Source organism: Hemibagrus wyckioides, linkage group LG02 (assembly GCF_019097595.1).
Source record: "Hemibagrus wyckioides isolate EC202008001 linkage group LG02, SWU_Hwy_1.0, whole genome shotgun sequence".
Taxonomy (NCBI): Eukaryota; Metazoa; Chordata; class Actinopteri; order Siluriformes; family Bagridae; genus Hemibagrus; species Hemibagrus wyckioides.
The window spans coordinates 14,648,049-14,663,957 of record NC_080711.1 but is presented as its reverse complement, the minus strand read 5'-3'; the positions used below and the strand labels follow the sequence as shown (position 1 = coordinate 14,663,957).

The 15,909-nt window shown below is 39.9% G+C and overlaps 1 protein-coding gene across 9 annotated transcripts in view; it reads right to left on the bottom strand.

The window, feature by feature from the left end:
• Positions 1-3,635: 3,635 nt before the first annotated feature.
• Positions 3,636-15,909, bottom strand: part of usp36 (ubiquitin specific peptidase 36) — a 29,405-nt gene continuing 17,131 nt past the window's right edge. For 6 of the 9 annotated variants that reach the window (XM_058409137.1, XM_058409145.1, XM_058409131.1 and 3 more), the window contains 8 exons: positions 13,128-13,349; positions 11,388-11,545; positions 9,792-10,502; positions 9,484-9,671; positions 6,824-7,009; positions 6,142-6,257; positions 5,927-6,063; positions 3,636-5,581 (listed from right to left, as the gene is read on the bottom strand). In XM_058409137.1, the coding sequence (XP_058265120.1) occupies positions 5,935-6,063; positions 6,142-6,257; positions 6,824-7,009; positions 9,484-9,671; positions 9,792-10,502; positions 11,388-11,545; positions 13,128-13,349 (1,710 nt within the window). In that variant the 3' untranslated portion in view covers positions 3,636-5,581; positions 5,927-5,934. Of the gene's footprint in view, positions 5,582-5,926; positions 6,064-6,141; positions 6,258-6,823; positions 7,010-7,462; positions 7,607-9,483; positions 9,672-9,791; positions 10,503-11,387; positions 11,546-13,127; positions 13,350-15,909 lie in introns of those variants that run through there. The other 3 variants (XM_058409181.1, XM_058409190.1, XM_058409196.1) reach the window with 3 other exon arrangements.

Sequence of the window (15,909 nt, the reverse complement as noted above, 5' to 3'; positions counted from 1 at the left end):
AGTGTATGTCAAAAAGTCTGGCTTTTGCCTAATAGTTATTTTTATAAGAAACAAGATTAAAGATTAGTGTTTAAGACTTAAAACTGTAGCTATTTGGCAGATATAAGCAGCTCTATTGACTTGTTCGCCATTTCACACGTCACACCTATGTAAAGGCTTAGCTTCTGTAGTTATTGTTGCACCTAGTGGTCAAAGATGGGAATTGCAACAAGAGCTACTAGAGGTCCAGTATGGCTAGGATTCTCTCGCCCTCTGCTTGTGTTTCATTAGAGAAGGAGCGCACAGGATAGTTAGTGACGGGTTTGCTAGCTTGAAGTAATTGTGTGGGTTTTGTGATGTGGTTAAAACATGTCAACCCTGGTTAATGATATTACTTCAAACATCTAAAACAAAGGTGTCTAAAACAACTTAAAAAAAAGCAATGGATGACTATTTTGTTGTTTCTTAGCTGGGGTTAGTCTAAAACCACCCTTCATAGTAGCCTCTGGCATACATCAAGTGTAATAGCCTTTTGATGAAATTTTGTTATTAATTACATCCTGGGCACCAACAAAATCTATGGACAAAAGTCACTGCTAGGGTTAGTAGTAATTATCCAACGTTAACAATACAAGTACGTAAGATAACAAATTAAATTCCACTTAGCTGAAGCATGAGTAGTAAAAGCCAACTACAAATTCAATTAAATAATTTTGAAACCAATGGTCATGTGATATTAAATGCTTGTTAAGTTGTCTTTATTTCTCGCATATATCTCGCAGGGTGGGTTAGGGGCCTTGTTCAAGGGCCCAACAGTCATAACTTGCCTGTGCTGGGGCTTGAACCCCGATCTTTCCAGTATTTCATTAATCAGGACTATTAGGGTTGACCAATTATATTCAAAGGATTTAATAATAATAAAAGTTGTAAATCTTTTGTTCAGACCAAAAAAACTCTAAACGTACAGTTCAGTCAGTCTACCAAGTTTTAGCTTCTCCTCCAAAAGCATTTTAGGGGCAGACTACAAGATGATGTATAACAAACATCACTGAAGTGGGTTATGACATATTAACCCATTGGATTTTCGATGTAGCTAAGACATAGACATGACTGTAATACATGGCTACATCCAGGTTACACCTATCCCACAAGCTCTCTTCATACCAGTCTGTTTTTCTTACCACCACTGGTGGTGCTGTTGCACCGTGTCACAACAAAATCTAAACTAATCCTCTTCAAAATGTTTATTAAACCACAATTAACATGACATGGATTCTAAAAAACACACACATTATTTTTGCCAAATAATCTCAATTTCTTATTTGCTAAAGAATGGCACATCATTTTTATGGATTTATGGTTTAATGATCTGAAATGTCTGTGAAACAAGTTAGTTCCTGTCATCACCTTTGGATAGCAACTGTAAACAGATTTCCTTTATCATCATCTCTTTTATTAAGATGAGACCTTGCCATGGTGAAGGGTCATGTCATTCCCTTAGATGAATGTCTAGGCTATTTTACTGGGAGGTTAATACTTAATGCTGGTGGGAAAAAAGCATGAATCTGTATGTGAAACAGAAAAGCCTTCATATAGTTAAAATATTTATAGCATACATCCACACTCTAAGGGCTCCAGTACCAAATATCATGATCATGGGTGCTCCCTCTTGCACCCAACTCGAGTTCCTACAGGATCCAGGCTGCAGTTTTGCCCCCACATGAGTTTTGCCTCCATGAGATCTGGAATCTCAGGAATAAAAACTCTGACTGTTAAGCAGCAGTTTGGAGTATTCAGCTCTCTTAAAGCAGCTGGACAATGGTACCTCTCAAGTATGAACCAAAGTAGTGAAATGGTAGTAGACTTTTGTCCAGGCCAGAGATTGGACAATAACAAAGACCTGACCTTGGTCAATGGTCAATAAATGATCTCCAGACTGTTTTGTCAATTAAGCAGTCAACTGATTACCACTTGGTGGTGAGTAGAATTCATTGTACAGGGCACCAGCCAACTTTACATGGCAAACCCAGGTGTGCCTTCCGGGCTGCTTGGGAGACATCTGCAAGACTTTACAGTGGAACCTTGGCATATGAATTTACTTCGTTCTGGAGGCGCGTTCTTAAGTTGAAAATCCACACTGCAAAACACATTTTCCCATAAGAGATAATGTAAATGCAGATAATCCGTTTCAGCTAATTCCAAGGGTCAAGGGTCCTCACAGGAAGTCGTGCCACCAAGCTTGGGCTAAAAATAAAACAGACCACCCATGGCACAATTTTGTCAACAAAAAACATGAAAAAAAAAAAATCAAGTAGCTTTTGAACGCATGCCAAAAACAAGGTTGGTAACGTGGGCTGACTCTTTCGAAACAGGTTTCACTGAGTGGAAAAACATCTATAAAAATTCTCATTGATTAGCTTTGCTTGGCTTTTCACTGATGCAAACAAGTTTTGATTGGTTCCCAGACGTATGCACAACTTAGCTGGTGTTCGGTTCGGTCCGTTCGTATGCCGATGGAAATTTCTTGCAAAATTTCAATTCTTAAGGCGAAAATTCATCAAGGGAGGGCATTTGTACGCCGAGATTCCACTGTATGTCCAAATGGCTGTAAGCTTAAGATGCTCTGATGGACACAAGTGGTTCATAAGAAGTTATCAAATTGAAGATAAACGCCTTCCAATTAATGTTAACAGAAGGCTTTCCTGTTTCACTTGAGAGGTATAGGTAAGGCAGAAGAGCTGCTATCTGCAGTTGCAGAAGCAAAAGCTAAGGCATGCAAAGAATCTATAAAGGCCATATAAAACTTGTTCTAATAAGCAAGTGCAAGGAAGCTTTCACATATGCGAGATATATGAAATCATTTCCAAGTAGCAATTAGAACAGTTCCTTAACCCAGTGGACATGCCCTCTCTTCAGCAGCCAGTGCCACAAAACTTGTCTTGGAGTCCAGCTCTGCGGCTGAGATTATTATGGCATTAATCTTCAAGAAATCTCCATAGTGGCAAGGCTGCAGTGGCGAAAATGATTCAGCTGGAGTCACTGGACAAGGTCGGGGTTGTGTAATTAGCATGCCTCTTACATTGCATGGAGATCTGAGGCAGTGGACCACATTTTTATGACTACACAACCTAGATTTATGTTTGTCGTGTTTGTCTGTTTATCAGTTTGCGTAACCATTTGAGATTGTGTTATCTTAGGAACAAGTGGTTGTGTTTTTTTGTGGGGGATTTTATTAGGATTTAGATGGAATTAGTATTTTTTTTTAACAGCAGATAATTTGATGAAATTTAAAAAAATGTCAGGGTCACACCAAGGTCAAACAACTGAATTAGTTTTATAACTTCCTTCCTGTTTGAAGTATATTTTAAGGGGACTCCAGGCAATCCGATTCAGAACAAGAAGGATCAGACCTGCAGCTGAAGAGCATTCCTGCAGACACATTTGGAGTTGATTTCTCCAAGTTATAGGAAAATCACACTGGACCCTGTGGACACTTGTACAGTCATTTCTGGTCCATATGTTAACACAGACGCTTACATTTTACGTAAATCCTTTAAAATACTGTTATCTTTTAACGTGAACTGAGAGAGAGTCAGTCTTGCCGTGATCACTCAAAGACGAGGGCTGAGAAAAGCTCCCGAATGACACTAACATGATTAAGATTTCCATTGGTGTTTATTACAACTTGTATTTATGCATTTTCCTGATTTGGACCATTACATTACAAATCCATCAATTGTCAATTTACTTGAACTACCTTATATAAGCCCAAACATGGAAAACTAACTAAAATCTTAATACATTGGTTAAAATAACTGGAACAATTTGATGAAAAAACTTTTTTTTTTGCTATTTGTTCACAAATACATTTGTAGGAGTAGCCTGGAAATCAAGGCCAAAGGAAATAGGGTTTTTTTTTTCCCCTCCACAAAAGAAAAAAATAAAATAAACCACAACTTTATTGCACCTGTATATTTATATTCATATAGTCTCAACATTTTTTTTTCCTTAAGTCTTGAAAGGGCATCATAAAGTTATAGAACCAGTGGCGTAAATGATCATGAATTAAAGATCAGTGTATTCTTCAGCATCGGTTCTACTGAAAAAGTTCCGAGTAACATTTCTAACACTAACACATTCAACAGTGTTCACAGTTCTTATGTTCCTCCAGACGCCGAGTTTTGCACAGCACTCGCACGTCTGTCCGCTGAGAAAATTCTACAGTTACAGTCCAAAAAAAAAAAAAAAAAAAAAACCCCTTTCATATATTAGGCTTCGTTTGTGAAATACATGCGCATTTAAATATGCGTCTCACTTTTAAATGATAAAGTAGATCTCTTTTAGGATCATCTATTCGTTTTCTTTTTTTTTATTAATTCAAGGCAACTTTTTCTAAAATGGAAGTATCGGGGGGGGGGGGGGTCCAACTCTTGACTACAAGGATGTTTAAGGAAGTCACACAGAGCACAAGTGGGACTGTACAATGTTCTATTCCAGAAAGCTTCACATCTTACTCACTATTAGTCTGTGGCTAGATCTCTGGAGTAAAATAAATCTTTTTGTTCTAAAGCATTATACTACAAATCCAGAGAAAATGGTACACTCTGGATTACGAATGAGCAGTGAAAATGAGGGATGAAGAGGATGTTTGCACTGTAGGAAAGGAACAGAGAGAACATTTTTTTAAAGACCTGTCTGACTTGCATAGAGAGTAGAAACAGTGGCATTGGCATGTATAATGTGAAATACACACTAGAACCTTCCCTGCGCTTTTCTAATGGATGGAGCTCTGCCGTCGCAGCCTCTCCGGCGATGAGATGGATGGATATGTTTTTATATTGAAGCAGCCTGGACTTTAGACAGGTTACAGATAGACAGTTTGTCCATTCATTCTAATGGTGAAACATTAAGCTTGTCATTTTTGGATATTAGATTATAATAGATATAATAGGAACCACATTTTCTTCAACAATATTCGATGCAATAAGCAGGCAACATGGAGGATTTAGGGAGGATTCAATGAGGCTCATATAATAAAAAAAAAAAATCGTTAACGGAATTAAAATTGAGCAAGACTGCAGGCCTTACATAGCTTTTATGTAGTAGATCACTGGCCATTGGGATTATGTTATATCTAATATGTAATAAAGTGAAACAAATCTTTAAGAATAGGGAGGGGAAGCAGATTCATTCTTTGTGATGTCGTTTCTCTCGTCATTAGTCTAGGCAGTAGTGTAGGCCAATAATAACAGCACCATTACCCACCATTTTATCAGTCTTCGGGGAATAATTGCCTGCTTTCCTGATACAACAAGATACAGTACAGTATTTCACCATGGACTCAAGTTATATGTGGCTAAAATAGTTTATTATGGTGGTTGGAACCTGACACCACAATACACTGGTTTGGCTCAAACCTAGGCCCAATTGATTCATACTGGACTTCAGCCCTTGCAGATGGCTTTGGTCTCATCGATGTGTTTTTGACTTCCCCCCCCACCACACGAGCCTCCTGCAATTCTGGAACATTCTCAGAGAGATCATGCAGCTTCTTCTCCAATAAGACGGTCGAGCCAGGGTGTGTGTGAACAGGATCTCGAATCTGTAACGGATACAGAGACAAATGTTCTATTCTCAGACATGCCCTAATTAGGAAACATTGTAAAGATTCACTGATAAGCTGAAAGTTTTAAGAGTAAATGGAGCTATGTGCTTTTTAGACTTGACTCAAATACAAATCAAGCAGATTGATTCAGCACAGGTCCTGGTTACTACTACTACTACTACAGGTGTTCCTATTAATGTGGATGGTGAGAGTTTATAGAGATGTGATTTAGGGAGTTTCTTGTACTCCAGAATGTCTTAATGGCTGGAAAACACTGTAACCATGCGTCATAACCCGTAAGAAATAACTGAAATCTCTCTTCAGACTCCTCCCTACACTCACCCATCATGTCAGTAGCGATGACCCCAGCTGTTCCTCCTTCCTCCTGGTGTGACAGACCACATGTTACGCCGATCCTGGATCTTCTGGAAGACGTTAGCACTTCTCCTTTCTTTCTTAAACTTCTTCACCTTCTTTACCTATTCATTTGAAAGCACATCAGATAAGCATAACTAATCAAACACATCAGTAATTACACTACAGGTAAAAACCCTCACCTTGCCACTGTCGAACTCTTCATCCCATTCGTCGATTACGGTGTCGTGTTTGGCATCGCATGTATCCTGCATGGCATCTCTACTGATAGCAGAGCGCTCTCCATCCCAACTGAAGACTGAACACAAACAGGAATATAAGCAACTGATGGTTCAAAAGGTAGTGCTTAGCAAATGTCTTATTTGTTCTCCCAGTATTTCTCTTAGTCTTAGTTCTAACATGTTTAGATGTTTCAGCATTAGTTCATTAGCATATTCAGCTTTAGTTCATTAGCATATTGCTGAGCACTCCATGAGCTGAAAAGAAAAAACAAGCAGGACCGTATAAAAAATTGCTCCTTTTTCTCACATATCACTTAATATCAAGAAGAGACACAAATGAAGTGGTGCACAGAGAAGGTTTCACTAGCTTAGTTACTGCAAGTAAAAGGACCGCGTCTAGACTGGTGCTGCAGGGAATCGTGAGCTGTTCATTCGATGTTCTGAATCAGAAACTTAATGAGCAATGAACAAAGTGCATCGAGGTGGAGGACATTTGTGCCAAGAGTAAGTAAGGAAGTTTCATTTGCTTAATTGCCGAGGCTGTATAACTGTCTGAAAGGCTCATGTGAATTCACCTCATGCGAGTCCTCTCACATGATTTGTGGGGTCTACAAAAAGAAAACAGTACTCGGATGAACCTCACCTTCAGTTCCGTACGCTTTATCGGTGGCGTTCTTAAGCAGTTCCTCGACTACACTAGAGCTCTTCTTGCCGTCCCAGGCTGCAGCAGCGGGACGAGACTCTTTCTTGGATGCCTGCTCTGGATCAGCAGTGTCTCTACTGCGCTTATATCCGTCCTGAACCTGGCTGTCCCAGACCACCACTGCAGCTGTGAACAGCAAGACTGCGCATTAGTATATGAGATAGGGATGCCACAATACTCAATATAATATTGAACCGTTTGGTACGACCTCCACGGTTCAATACCTGTATGTGAACCGCGTTTTTTTCTTAAAACAATAATAACCATGTGTTTTGTTACTCTCTGAACCGCCTGTTTGTGTTTGCCTGTACTATATGTCTACGCGCTGAGACAGACACGCCTCCCCGCGAGTAAATATCCAATCAGTGAGCGCTAAAGTTAGGGGCGGTAACCATGCGATGCTGGTGTCTCATTTCACTCTAACCCTGGAGAGCGGTGAAGTGAGACAAATATGAGGAAGCAGTGCCGACTTTCAAATCTGTGGTGTGGGGACATTTCGGATTTGTTGTCGATTATGATGCCGATGAAACAAAAAAATGACTGTGTGCAAGCACTGTTACACACGAGTTACCTACTCACATGAAAATACTTCCAAAATGACTGCACATCTGCAGCTCCATCACCCAGAGATATCACTGTCTGGAAGCAGGATGGCAGAGCAGGTAACACAGGCATCCAAAAAGCAACAGTCCCTAGCTGATTCCTTCCAGCATTCATACCCAACTGGTTCCAAGAGACACAAAAAATGATTATAATATAATAATTGCTAAAGATTTGCAGCCGTTTTCTGTGATCGGTGATGTGGGCTTTCGGCAAAAGTGCTCGAACTGCGTTACACACTACCGTCGCGTCCTATTTTCCGACCTCTACGAAAAAAAACGCAAAAAATTGAAAACGAATCGGCTGAAGAGCAAAGCCTTGCTCTAATAATAGATATTTGGACCTCGCGGGTAACAGAGTTATCTCACCCTTACTGTTCATTACATAGCGGATTGTGGGAAAAAAAGAGCGCCGTACCTCAAACCCGTCTCCTGTAATAAAGTCATACAAGCGCTAATTTTTATATCTCACTATTTTCAGTACATTATGAATGTGTACAAGTTGATTTTTGCATTTAAGTAAAATAAAGAGAATTGCAACTAAAACCAGTTTTTTTTTCCTTCATAACATCTTACTGTTCCTGTCACCTGAGCAAAGAATAATGGGGAAAAAAAACTTTAATTTACCAAGCCATCCAAACCAAACCGAAAACCGTGGGTAAAAACCGGGGTATGTATTGAACCGTGGGTTAACTGTATTGTTGCATCCCTAATATGAGAACAGTTCAACAGATGAAATGTTTCCACTTCAAACAAATATCCACATGTACACATTTACGTGCTCAGAGTGGGTGTACTGGTGCAGACTCTTGATGTGAGATTTTACCTTTTCACTAGACATTACTAATGTGTAATAAAATGGTTACTTTTATGAAAGAACAAATTTGTTCCTGACTTTCAGTGAGTGCTATTTTCCCACGATACAACAGACAATGCATGTTGTCTTTCTAGTGCTGTAAACACACTGCTTTAACCTCTTGCTGATCTTTGCCAACCTTCACTATAGCAACATTCATCTTAGGACTATCTTGGAAAACAGACTGATACTATTTGAGAAGTGCACTCAGACCGTTTTCCTTGTCTCTCCGTATCTCTAGTATACAGGGGCATCGTTTTAAATCATGATTGGTTTAGTGGTGCCTTGGAATATTAAGTTCTTTGGGCATATTAAAGTCACTTTGGACAAAGACAAATTAAACAAATGGGGTTGTGGCATATTTCCCAGAAGTATAACGGCCTCGTCCATTTCTCCTGAACACTCAGCTTTCAGAATCCAGGCTACTTTTGTTTGACAAAGTCATTTTTCAATGTGTTGTATACTGCTGGTCTTATAGGAACCTGTATGAGCTTGTGAGATGGGGAACCTGTGCCAATTTATGCCAAGAACTACCTCTAACTGATAAATTATTTTCCATTTTTGATAAAAAGTCAGCTGATAGTAAATAAATCAGCAAATGTTCTCCCTATCTCATGCATAAATGGACATAGTCCTTCAGTCAAAGGGTAGAGCTGGACATGATCCCGCTCCTATTATAACCCTGGCCCATGAGACTCTCTACAATACATTCATCATCATTTTATCGAGTCTGAAACACACAGTTGTCACCAACTGCTGGAGTTTAAGCCTGACTTCACCCAGGTAGGAGGAGCTTAATCATGCCAGACTCCACCCTCTGAACTTTTAGCTCGACTCCTCCAGGGTAGGAGGAGAACAAATCAGGTGAGATCCTACCCTCTGGCTTATTCAACCTGTGTGGGATCAATCTTAAAGTCCAGAGGGTGGAGTCTGACCTGATTTAGTTCTGATTCCATACAGGTAGGTGGAGCTAAATCAGGTCAGACTCCACCCTCTAGACTTGTGGCTTTACTTGATATTACAAGAAACAAGAAATAAATTAAAAAAAAAAAAAAAAAAAAAAAAAAGTGCCTTGAGACTTACTTCATATTTATATCAATAAAAAAGGTGAATAAAACACACAGTGCTATGTTTATGGTCAGTACCTGTGCTGGGTTTGCAGGTCTTCTCCAGCACCACGTGGTTGGTCTGACTAAGTGACTCCTCTCCAGCATTGTCCCCCTGAGCATCCTCAGCCTCTCTCTGGTGTGCTTCTCTTTTCCTCTTCTTGGCTTTTTTCTTTGAGGCACTCAAATCCAGCGACTCTGTGTCTATATCTGTCATCTCAGCTTTTCTATAAAGGGCAAAGTGGCAAGAAAGTGTTGCATCATGCACAGTTTTAAAAAAAAAAAAGTGCATCATGTTGGTTAGGGAAATAACAGCGTAGGGAATTACTGTAGTGAAAACCACCAACCTTTCAGAAGACTCATGCTTGATGTTATCATCATTCAGCTTCTCTTTGTGCTTTTTCTTCTTCTTTTTCTTTTTAACAGTGGAGTCATGATGGTTCTGTGGAGTCTCACACAACACTGGCTGAATTTGCTCTTGGGTCTCAGATGGTTTTGGCTCTGTGCTCGGCTGTGGTTGCTGTTTTGGCCTTTCTGAACTTCCATTTGGGTTTATACTCCACGTCTCTCCGAGGCACCAGTCTTCATCCTGACCCGATGGCTCCAGATGGCACTGCACGTCTTCTCTCTGAACAGTCACGCTGTTTGGCTGCTCTTCTCGTTTCCGTTTCTTGCGCTTTTTTACCTTTCTCCTTTCAGCTGTGAGCTCTGGCATCTCTTGCTCTACTTTGGCAGGAAGCTCAGCAACGGGGTTTTCCATTTCAGAATGGCGCCGCTTTTTTTTCTTCTTCTTTTTTTTTAAGGTTGGATTGGTGAGGCCATCGGCAAACCCTGTGGCAGATTCGGTGGTTTTCTGGCTCTGGATTGGTCCGCAGTTGCTGGCAGGGCAGGGGTGAAGCCTGCTGACTGGAGAAGAAAGTGTGGGATTCTTCAAAAAGGAGGAGGAGGAGGAGGAGGAGAAAGGAGAGGGGAAGGAGGAGGACGGCTCCTTAGATAGACTTGCATTTTTAAAGAGATGAGGTACATGCTGAGGCTGCTTGGCAGAATGGAATGGAATCCTGGAAGATAAACAACCACAACAACATGAGAAAAGGCACCAGTGTTCATCACAGTGCTTCATCAAATACACTGACGTGCAGGAGACATGAAATCTAACCACACTGAAGGAGCTTCTAATGAAACAGTAGCTGCGGTAATGTACAGTAAAAGAATTTAGAGACCATGCAATCAGATAAGTGAAGTCTATACAGAGGACTCTCAAGGAAGAATTTTTACAGCAACCATCTTAGGGTTGTTCAGATTACTGAAAACATCAGCTGATGCACCCGGGATTCTATGTGCTACTGTTACTCTGAATGGAAAAAAAAAAACACAAAAGTGGAAACTATAGTGAATTTGACCTATAATTATGGTCGTGGTCTGCGTTCAAGTAGACATACTATATGTATTACTCATGCTAAACTGCACACAAACAGCACAAAGTAAGCAGTATGTTAGCTCGAATATTGCCAGCACACCAAAATAGTGTAACTGAGCTAATATTCCTATTAATCATCAGAGCTACTGTGCTGCGATCCCACAATGCAATTCAGTCATTTTATGTTCTATTTTAAAGCCAGGAAAGTATTGAGAAAAAGGATTAATGTATCAGGATTTTGTTTTGTTTGTATTTATTAAAGTCCAAAATACAGACTAGAGGATTTAGGCTGAGAACGAACAAGTAGTACATGGGTCTAATCTAATCTAAAACACTGATCCAGTTAAATCAAGGCCTTTAGATGTGGTCAAGGTGCAGAAACTGGTTTCTAAACTATTCCTTTAAGTAATTTGAGAATAAGGTCATATGAGTTTACATTAAAAAAAAAAATCACACAGACACACACACACACGCACGCAACACACACACACTGCACAGATGATCATTAAAGGCAAGATAAGAGTACCTGTGGTATTGGGAAGGTGAGGTGGGGGTCAGAGGGTGAAGTAGAGCTGAATGCATAGGGTCACAGGACTGATGATGCAATGACGAGGACGGAGCCTCAGTGCTGTGGCTGCTGCTGCTGCTGTTCTGGTTCGGACTGGGACTGGGACTGGGACTGGCCTGCAGTTATTGACATAAATAAAAACTTTGTGGTCGAAAAAAAAATAAACAAATAAAAAAAAAAAATGAACCATAGCCAAACAAATGTGACAAAGATAAAGGGATCAAAACGTGGACGGGAAAATCGGGAGGAAAAAACACAAAGAAAAATGGGGAGAGGAAAAAAAAAATGGAAAGGGGGCGATGGCAGAGAAGAATTACAAATGGTTAGAAAGAAAGAATCTGAAAGCAAAGGAAGACAACGAAATTCTAAAATGGACAGTAGTGCCGACCTTGGACAACAGCATCGACACAAGAGAAGACACTTAAAGAGATTTACTGTTGCACAGCTACGCAACCAAACAGAACTCAGTCACAAATATCTGCTGGGAAAGAATGAAGGGGCAGGCAGCAGGCGCAAGACAAAGAAATACAATATACAGCTGAGCAACGATGTAATCTAACAGACCGTCATCGTATGAATGCTATTCCTGTTGCTAATGTTGTACACATATAATACAGATGGTCAGGAATCAGGCTACATTACATATACATCATTTTGTATTTATTAATTTGTATTTATTATTTTGGGAAGTCTGCCTTTACATGCACATGAATGTAATATGGAGTTGGCCCACCCTTTGCAGCTATAACAGCTTCAACTCTTCTGGGAAGGGTTTCACAAGGTATAGGAGTGTGTTTATGGGAATTTTTGACTATTCCTTTAAAAGCACATTTGTGAGGTCAGGCACTGATGTTGGATAAGAAGGGTCTGGCTCACAGTCTCCGCTCTAATTCATCCCAAAGGTGTTCTATAAGGTTGAGGTCAGGACTCTGTGCAGGCCAGTCAAGTTCCTCCACACCAAACATCATCCATGTCTTTATGGACCTTGCTTTGTGCACTGGTGTGCAGTCATGTTGGAACAGGAAGGGGTCATCCCCAAACTGTCCCACAAAGTTGGGAGCATGAAATTGTCCAAAATGTCTTGGTATGCTGAAGCATTAAGAGTTCCTTTCACTGGAACTAAGGGGCAAAGGAAAGCATGGTGTCTATAGTAGAATTTTGGAACTTCATAATTTTTTCTAAATGCTTAAACTTGCTTTTAAAGGGAATAACTTTTAACAAGACAAACTATTAAGCGATGGTAAACACCTTTTAAATGCTAGTTGTATTATTATTTTGATTATGCCTTTTTTTTTAAAAAATAAAACAAGATACCAAAATATATCTGGCTCGATTGTTAGGGAACTGTTGCCGCTCTCAGCAGGTACTTGAATGCCATTGTGGGTTAAATACAGTGGAAAAAGGATCAAAGTGCCTACTAAAGAAATACAAACAAAAAAAGAAAACTGAGAAAGAAACACTTGCATGCCATTGAGGAGCATGTTAGTTGTTAACTAGATAATTAGCAAGTCATTCCATTTTGGAACGATATCAGAAAACAGGATAATCTGAGGTGCAGTTGAAGGCAGCTCTAGTCGGACTAATTTTTGATTAAAATGCTGTTCATCTTGCAACTTGGTAATGTAAGACCGCATCAATCCCACACCTGTTCTAAACTTCTGGCTATGGGAGAGAAGCGGCAGTGAGAGTGACACTCACCTTCTTGGCAGACAGTGCCAGTCTCTTGGCAGGAGGGGGCGACATGGTGCTGGTTTGTTCGGATGCGATGTTGTTGAGGGCGGGAGGTTTCAGCTTGGCCGACTTCTGATCCTCAGCAGCAAGCCGCTCGGTGCTTTTAGCCGGAGAGGCCGTTCTGTTTACGATGCTCTTGGCAGGTGTAGCCACGTCTCCCGCGGGAGCACTCCTGGTGCCAATCGAATCCTGAGTGAGGGTCAGAGGGGAATGAGCTTATTAAAAATGAATAATAATTAAAGAAATAAAATTGGAAAATGTAGGCAGTTATGATTAGCAGTTGCCATAGCAACATGCCCTAATGATAGTATAATGTAAAAAAAAAAATCTCCTTAAAATCAACAGAAACAGTATATTCTATAGAATTTCCATTTATTTATTTATTTTTAAGATAAATGAACATTAAATAAATGCATTTTCATTTCAATTTTAAATGAAATTTAGCTTTGGAAATTGTGACTGAATAGGAAAACAGTCACACAGTTATGTGGATTAACAGAGTCTTAGAAAACCTGGGAGGAGATGACTTGCTTCTTTCATCTATATACCATCTTTTTTCCCCTCTGATGGTTAAGAATATTGTGTTTGCACCTCCCAAAAAAACAAAAACAAAAGGAGCACATGGTGGCATTATCAATGCTCTTCTAATGCTGGTTTTGGAGTCTGTCTAGCATCTTCACACTTGATAAGAGCAAATGTGAGGGGGCTACATGTTATTCTAGCACTGTACTGTGTCCTGTATTCATATTCCTGATTGTCTAACTTCCATGCAAGCCAATTAATACACTGAGTAAATAGAGGTTCTACTGATGGCCAGATCGGTTCAGTTCATGGTGCTTGGTTGCATTTCTGGAGACAGTATGATTTCTGGAGAGAGTATTTCGGCACAATATAGTAGTGAGGACTTTATGAATTTCTTCACTGAAAAAACTGATAGTATTAGGAACAAAATATTGGATGTTCAACCTTTGACAGCATCCCGTGATCTAGACAAGCCTAAAGCTCCACACTTAAAGCTACAATGCTTTACCAGCATAGGGCAAGAAGAGCTATTTAAACTTATCACCACGGCTAAATCAACGTGTTTGTTAGATCCAATTCCAACGTATGAAAGAAGTGATACACGCAGCTGGAGAGCCTCTTCTCGATATTATTAACTCCTCGTTATATCTAAGTCATGTCCCAAAATCTCTCAAGTTAGCAGTTATTAAGCCTCTTCTTAAGAAACCAAAACTAGACCCTGAAGAAATATCAAATTACAGACCGATTTCAAAACCTGCCGTTTTTATCAAAAATACTAGAAAAAGTAGTATCAGCTCAAGTATGCTCCTTCCTAGAGGAAAACAATATCCTTGAAGAATTTCAGTCAGGTTTTAGGCCCCATCATAGTACAGAAACTGCACTAGTTAAAATCACAAATGACTTGCTTTTAGCTTCGGACCAAGGCTGCATCTCGATTTTAAGTCCTGCTTGATCTTAGTGCTGCATTCGACACTGTAGATCATAACATTGTCGTAGATCACTTACAAAATCACATAGGTATGCATTAAAATGGTTTAGATCCTACCTGTCTGATCGATACCACCTCCAGATTTAAATGGAGAACTGCCCAATGTAGTGCCAGTGAAATACAGGGTCCCACAAGGATCAGTTTTAGGACCTCTGCTTTTCTCGGTATACATGCTTCCATTGGGTAACATCATTACAAGGCATGGGATTATTTTTCATTGTTATGCCGATGATACCCAGTTATATATTTCATCAAAACCAGATGAAATATCTAATTTGTCTAGACTAACTGAGTGTGTTAAAGATATTAAAGATTGGATGACCGATAATTTTCTATTACCAAATTCTGATAAGACAGAGATATTACTTATTGGTCCAAAAACCAGTACACAGAAGCTCTCGCATTGTTGAGCTCTAGCTCAACAGTGAAAGACCTGGGCGTAATATTAGACAGCAACTAGTCCTTTGAAAATCATATTTCCAATATTACAAAAACAGCCTTCTTCCATCTTAGAAATATTGCCAAGCTTAGGAACATTTTATCTGTATCTGATGCAGAAAAGCTAGTTCATGCGTTCATGACCTCCAGACTGGACTATTGTAATGCATTACTAGGTGGTTGTCCTGCATCTTCAATAAACAAGCTACAGTTAGTCCAGAATGCAGCCGCCAGTGTTCTTACTAGGTCAAGAAAATATGATCATATAACCCCAATATTATCATCCCTGCACTGGCTACCTGTTAAACTTAGAATTGACTATAAATTAACTCTACTTATGTTCAAGACTCTAAATAGTTTAGCTCCCAGGTATCTAACCAGTTTTCTAACACGTTACAATCCACCACTCTCTTTAAGATCACAAAACTCCGGACTTCTGGTAGTTCCCAGAATCTCAAAGTCGACAAAAGGGGGTAGAGCGTTTTTGTATTTAGCTCCTAAACTTTGGAATAGCCTGCTAATATTATGAACAGCAGCTACGCTAATTCTGTTCTATTGTTTCCCTTCTTCTACCCATCTCGAGGCATACGGAGACTGTGCCAGCTCCAGTGGCATCCGGAGATGGAGCAGCACCAGCCGGGTTCTGCTTTGTGAGGATTGGGGTATTCAAAGCAACGCTGTGGACGACAACAACCTCCTTATTAATTTACATAATATTCTACATATGCTGTATCGGCATCACACAATTGACTACACATAAATGCACAATATAATCACACACTCTGCTGTCACCCAAATGAG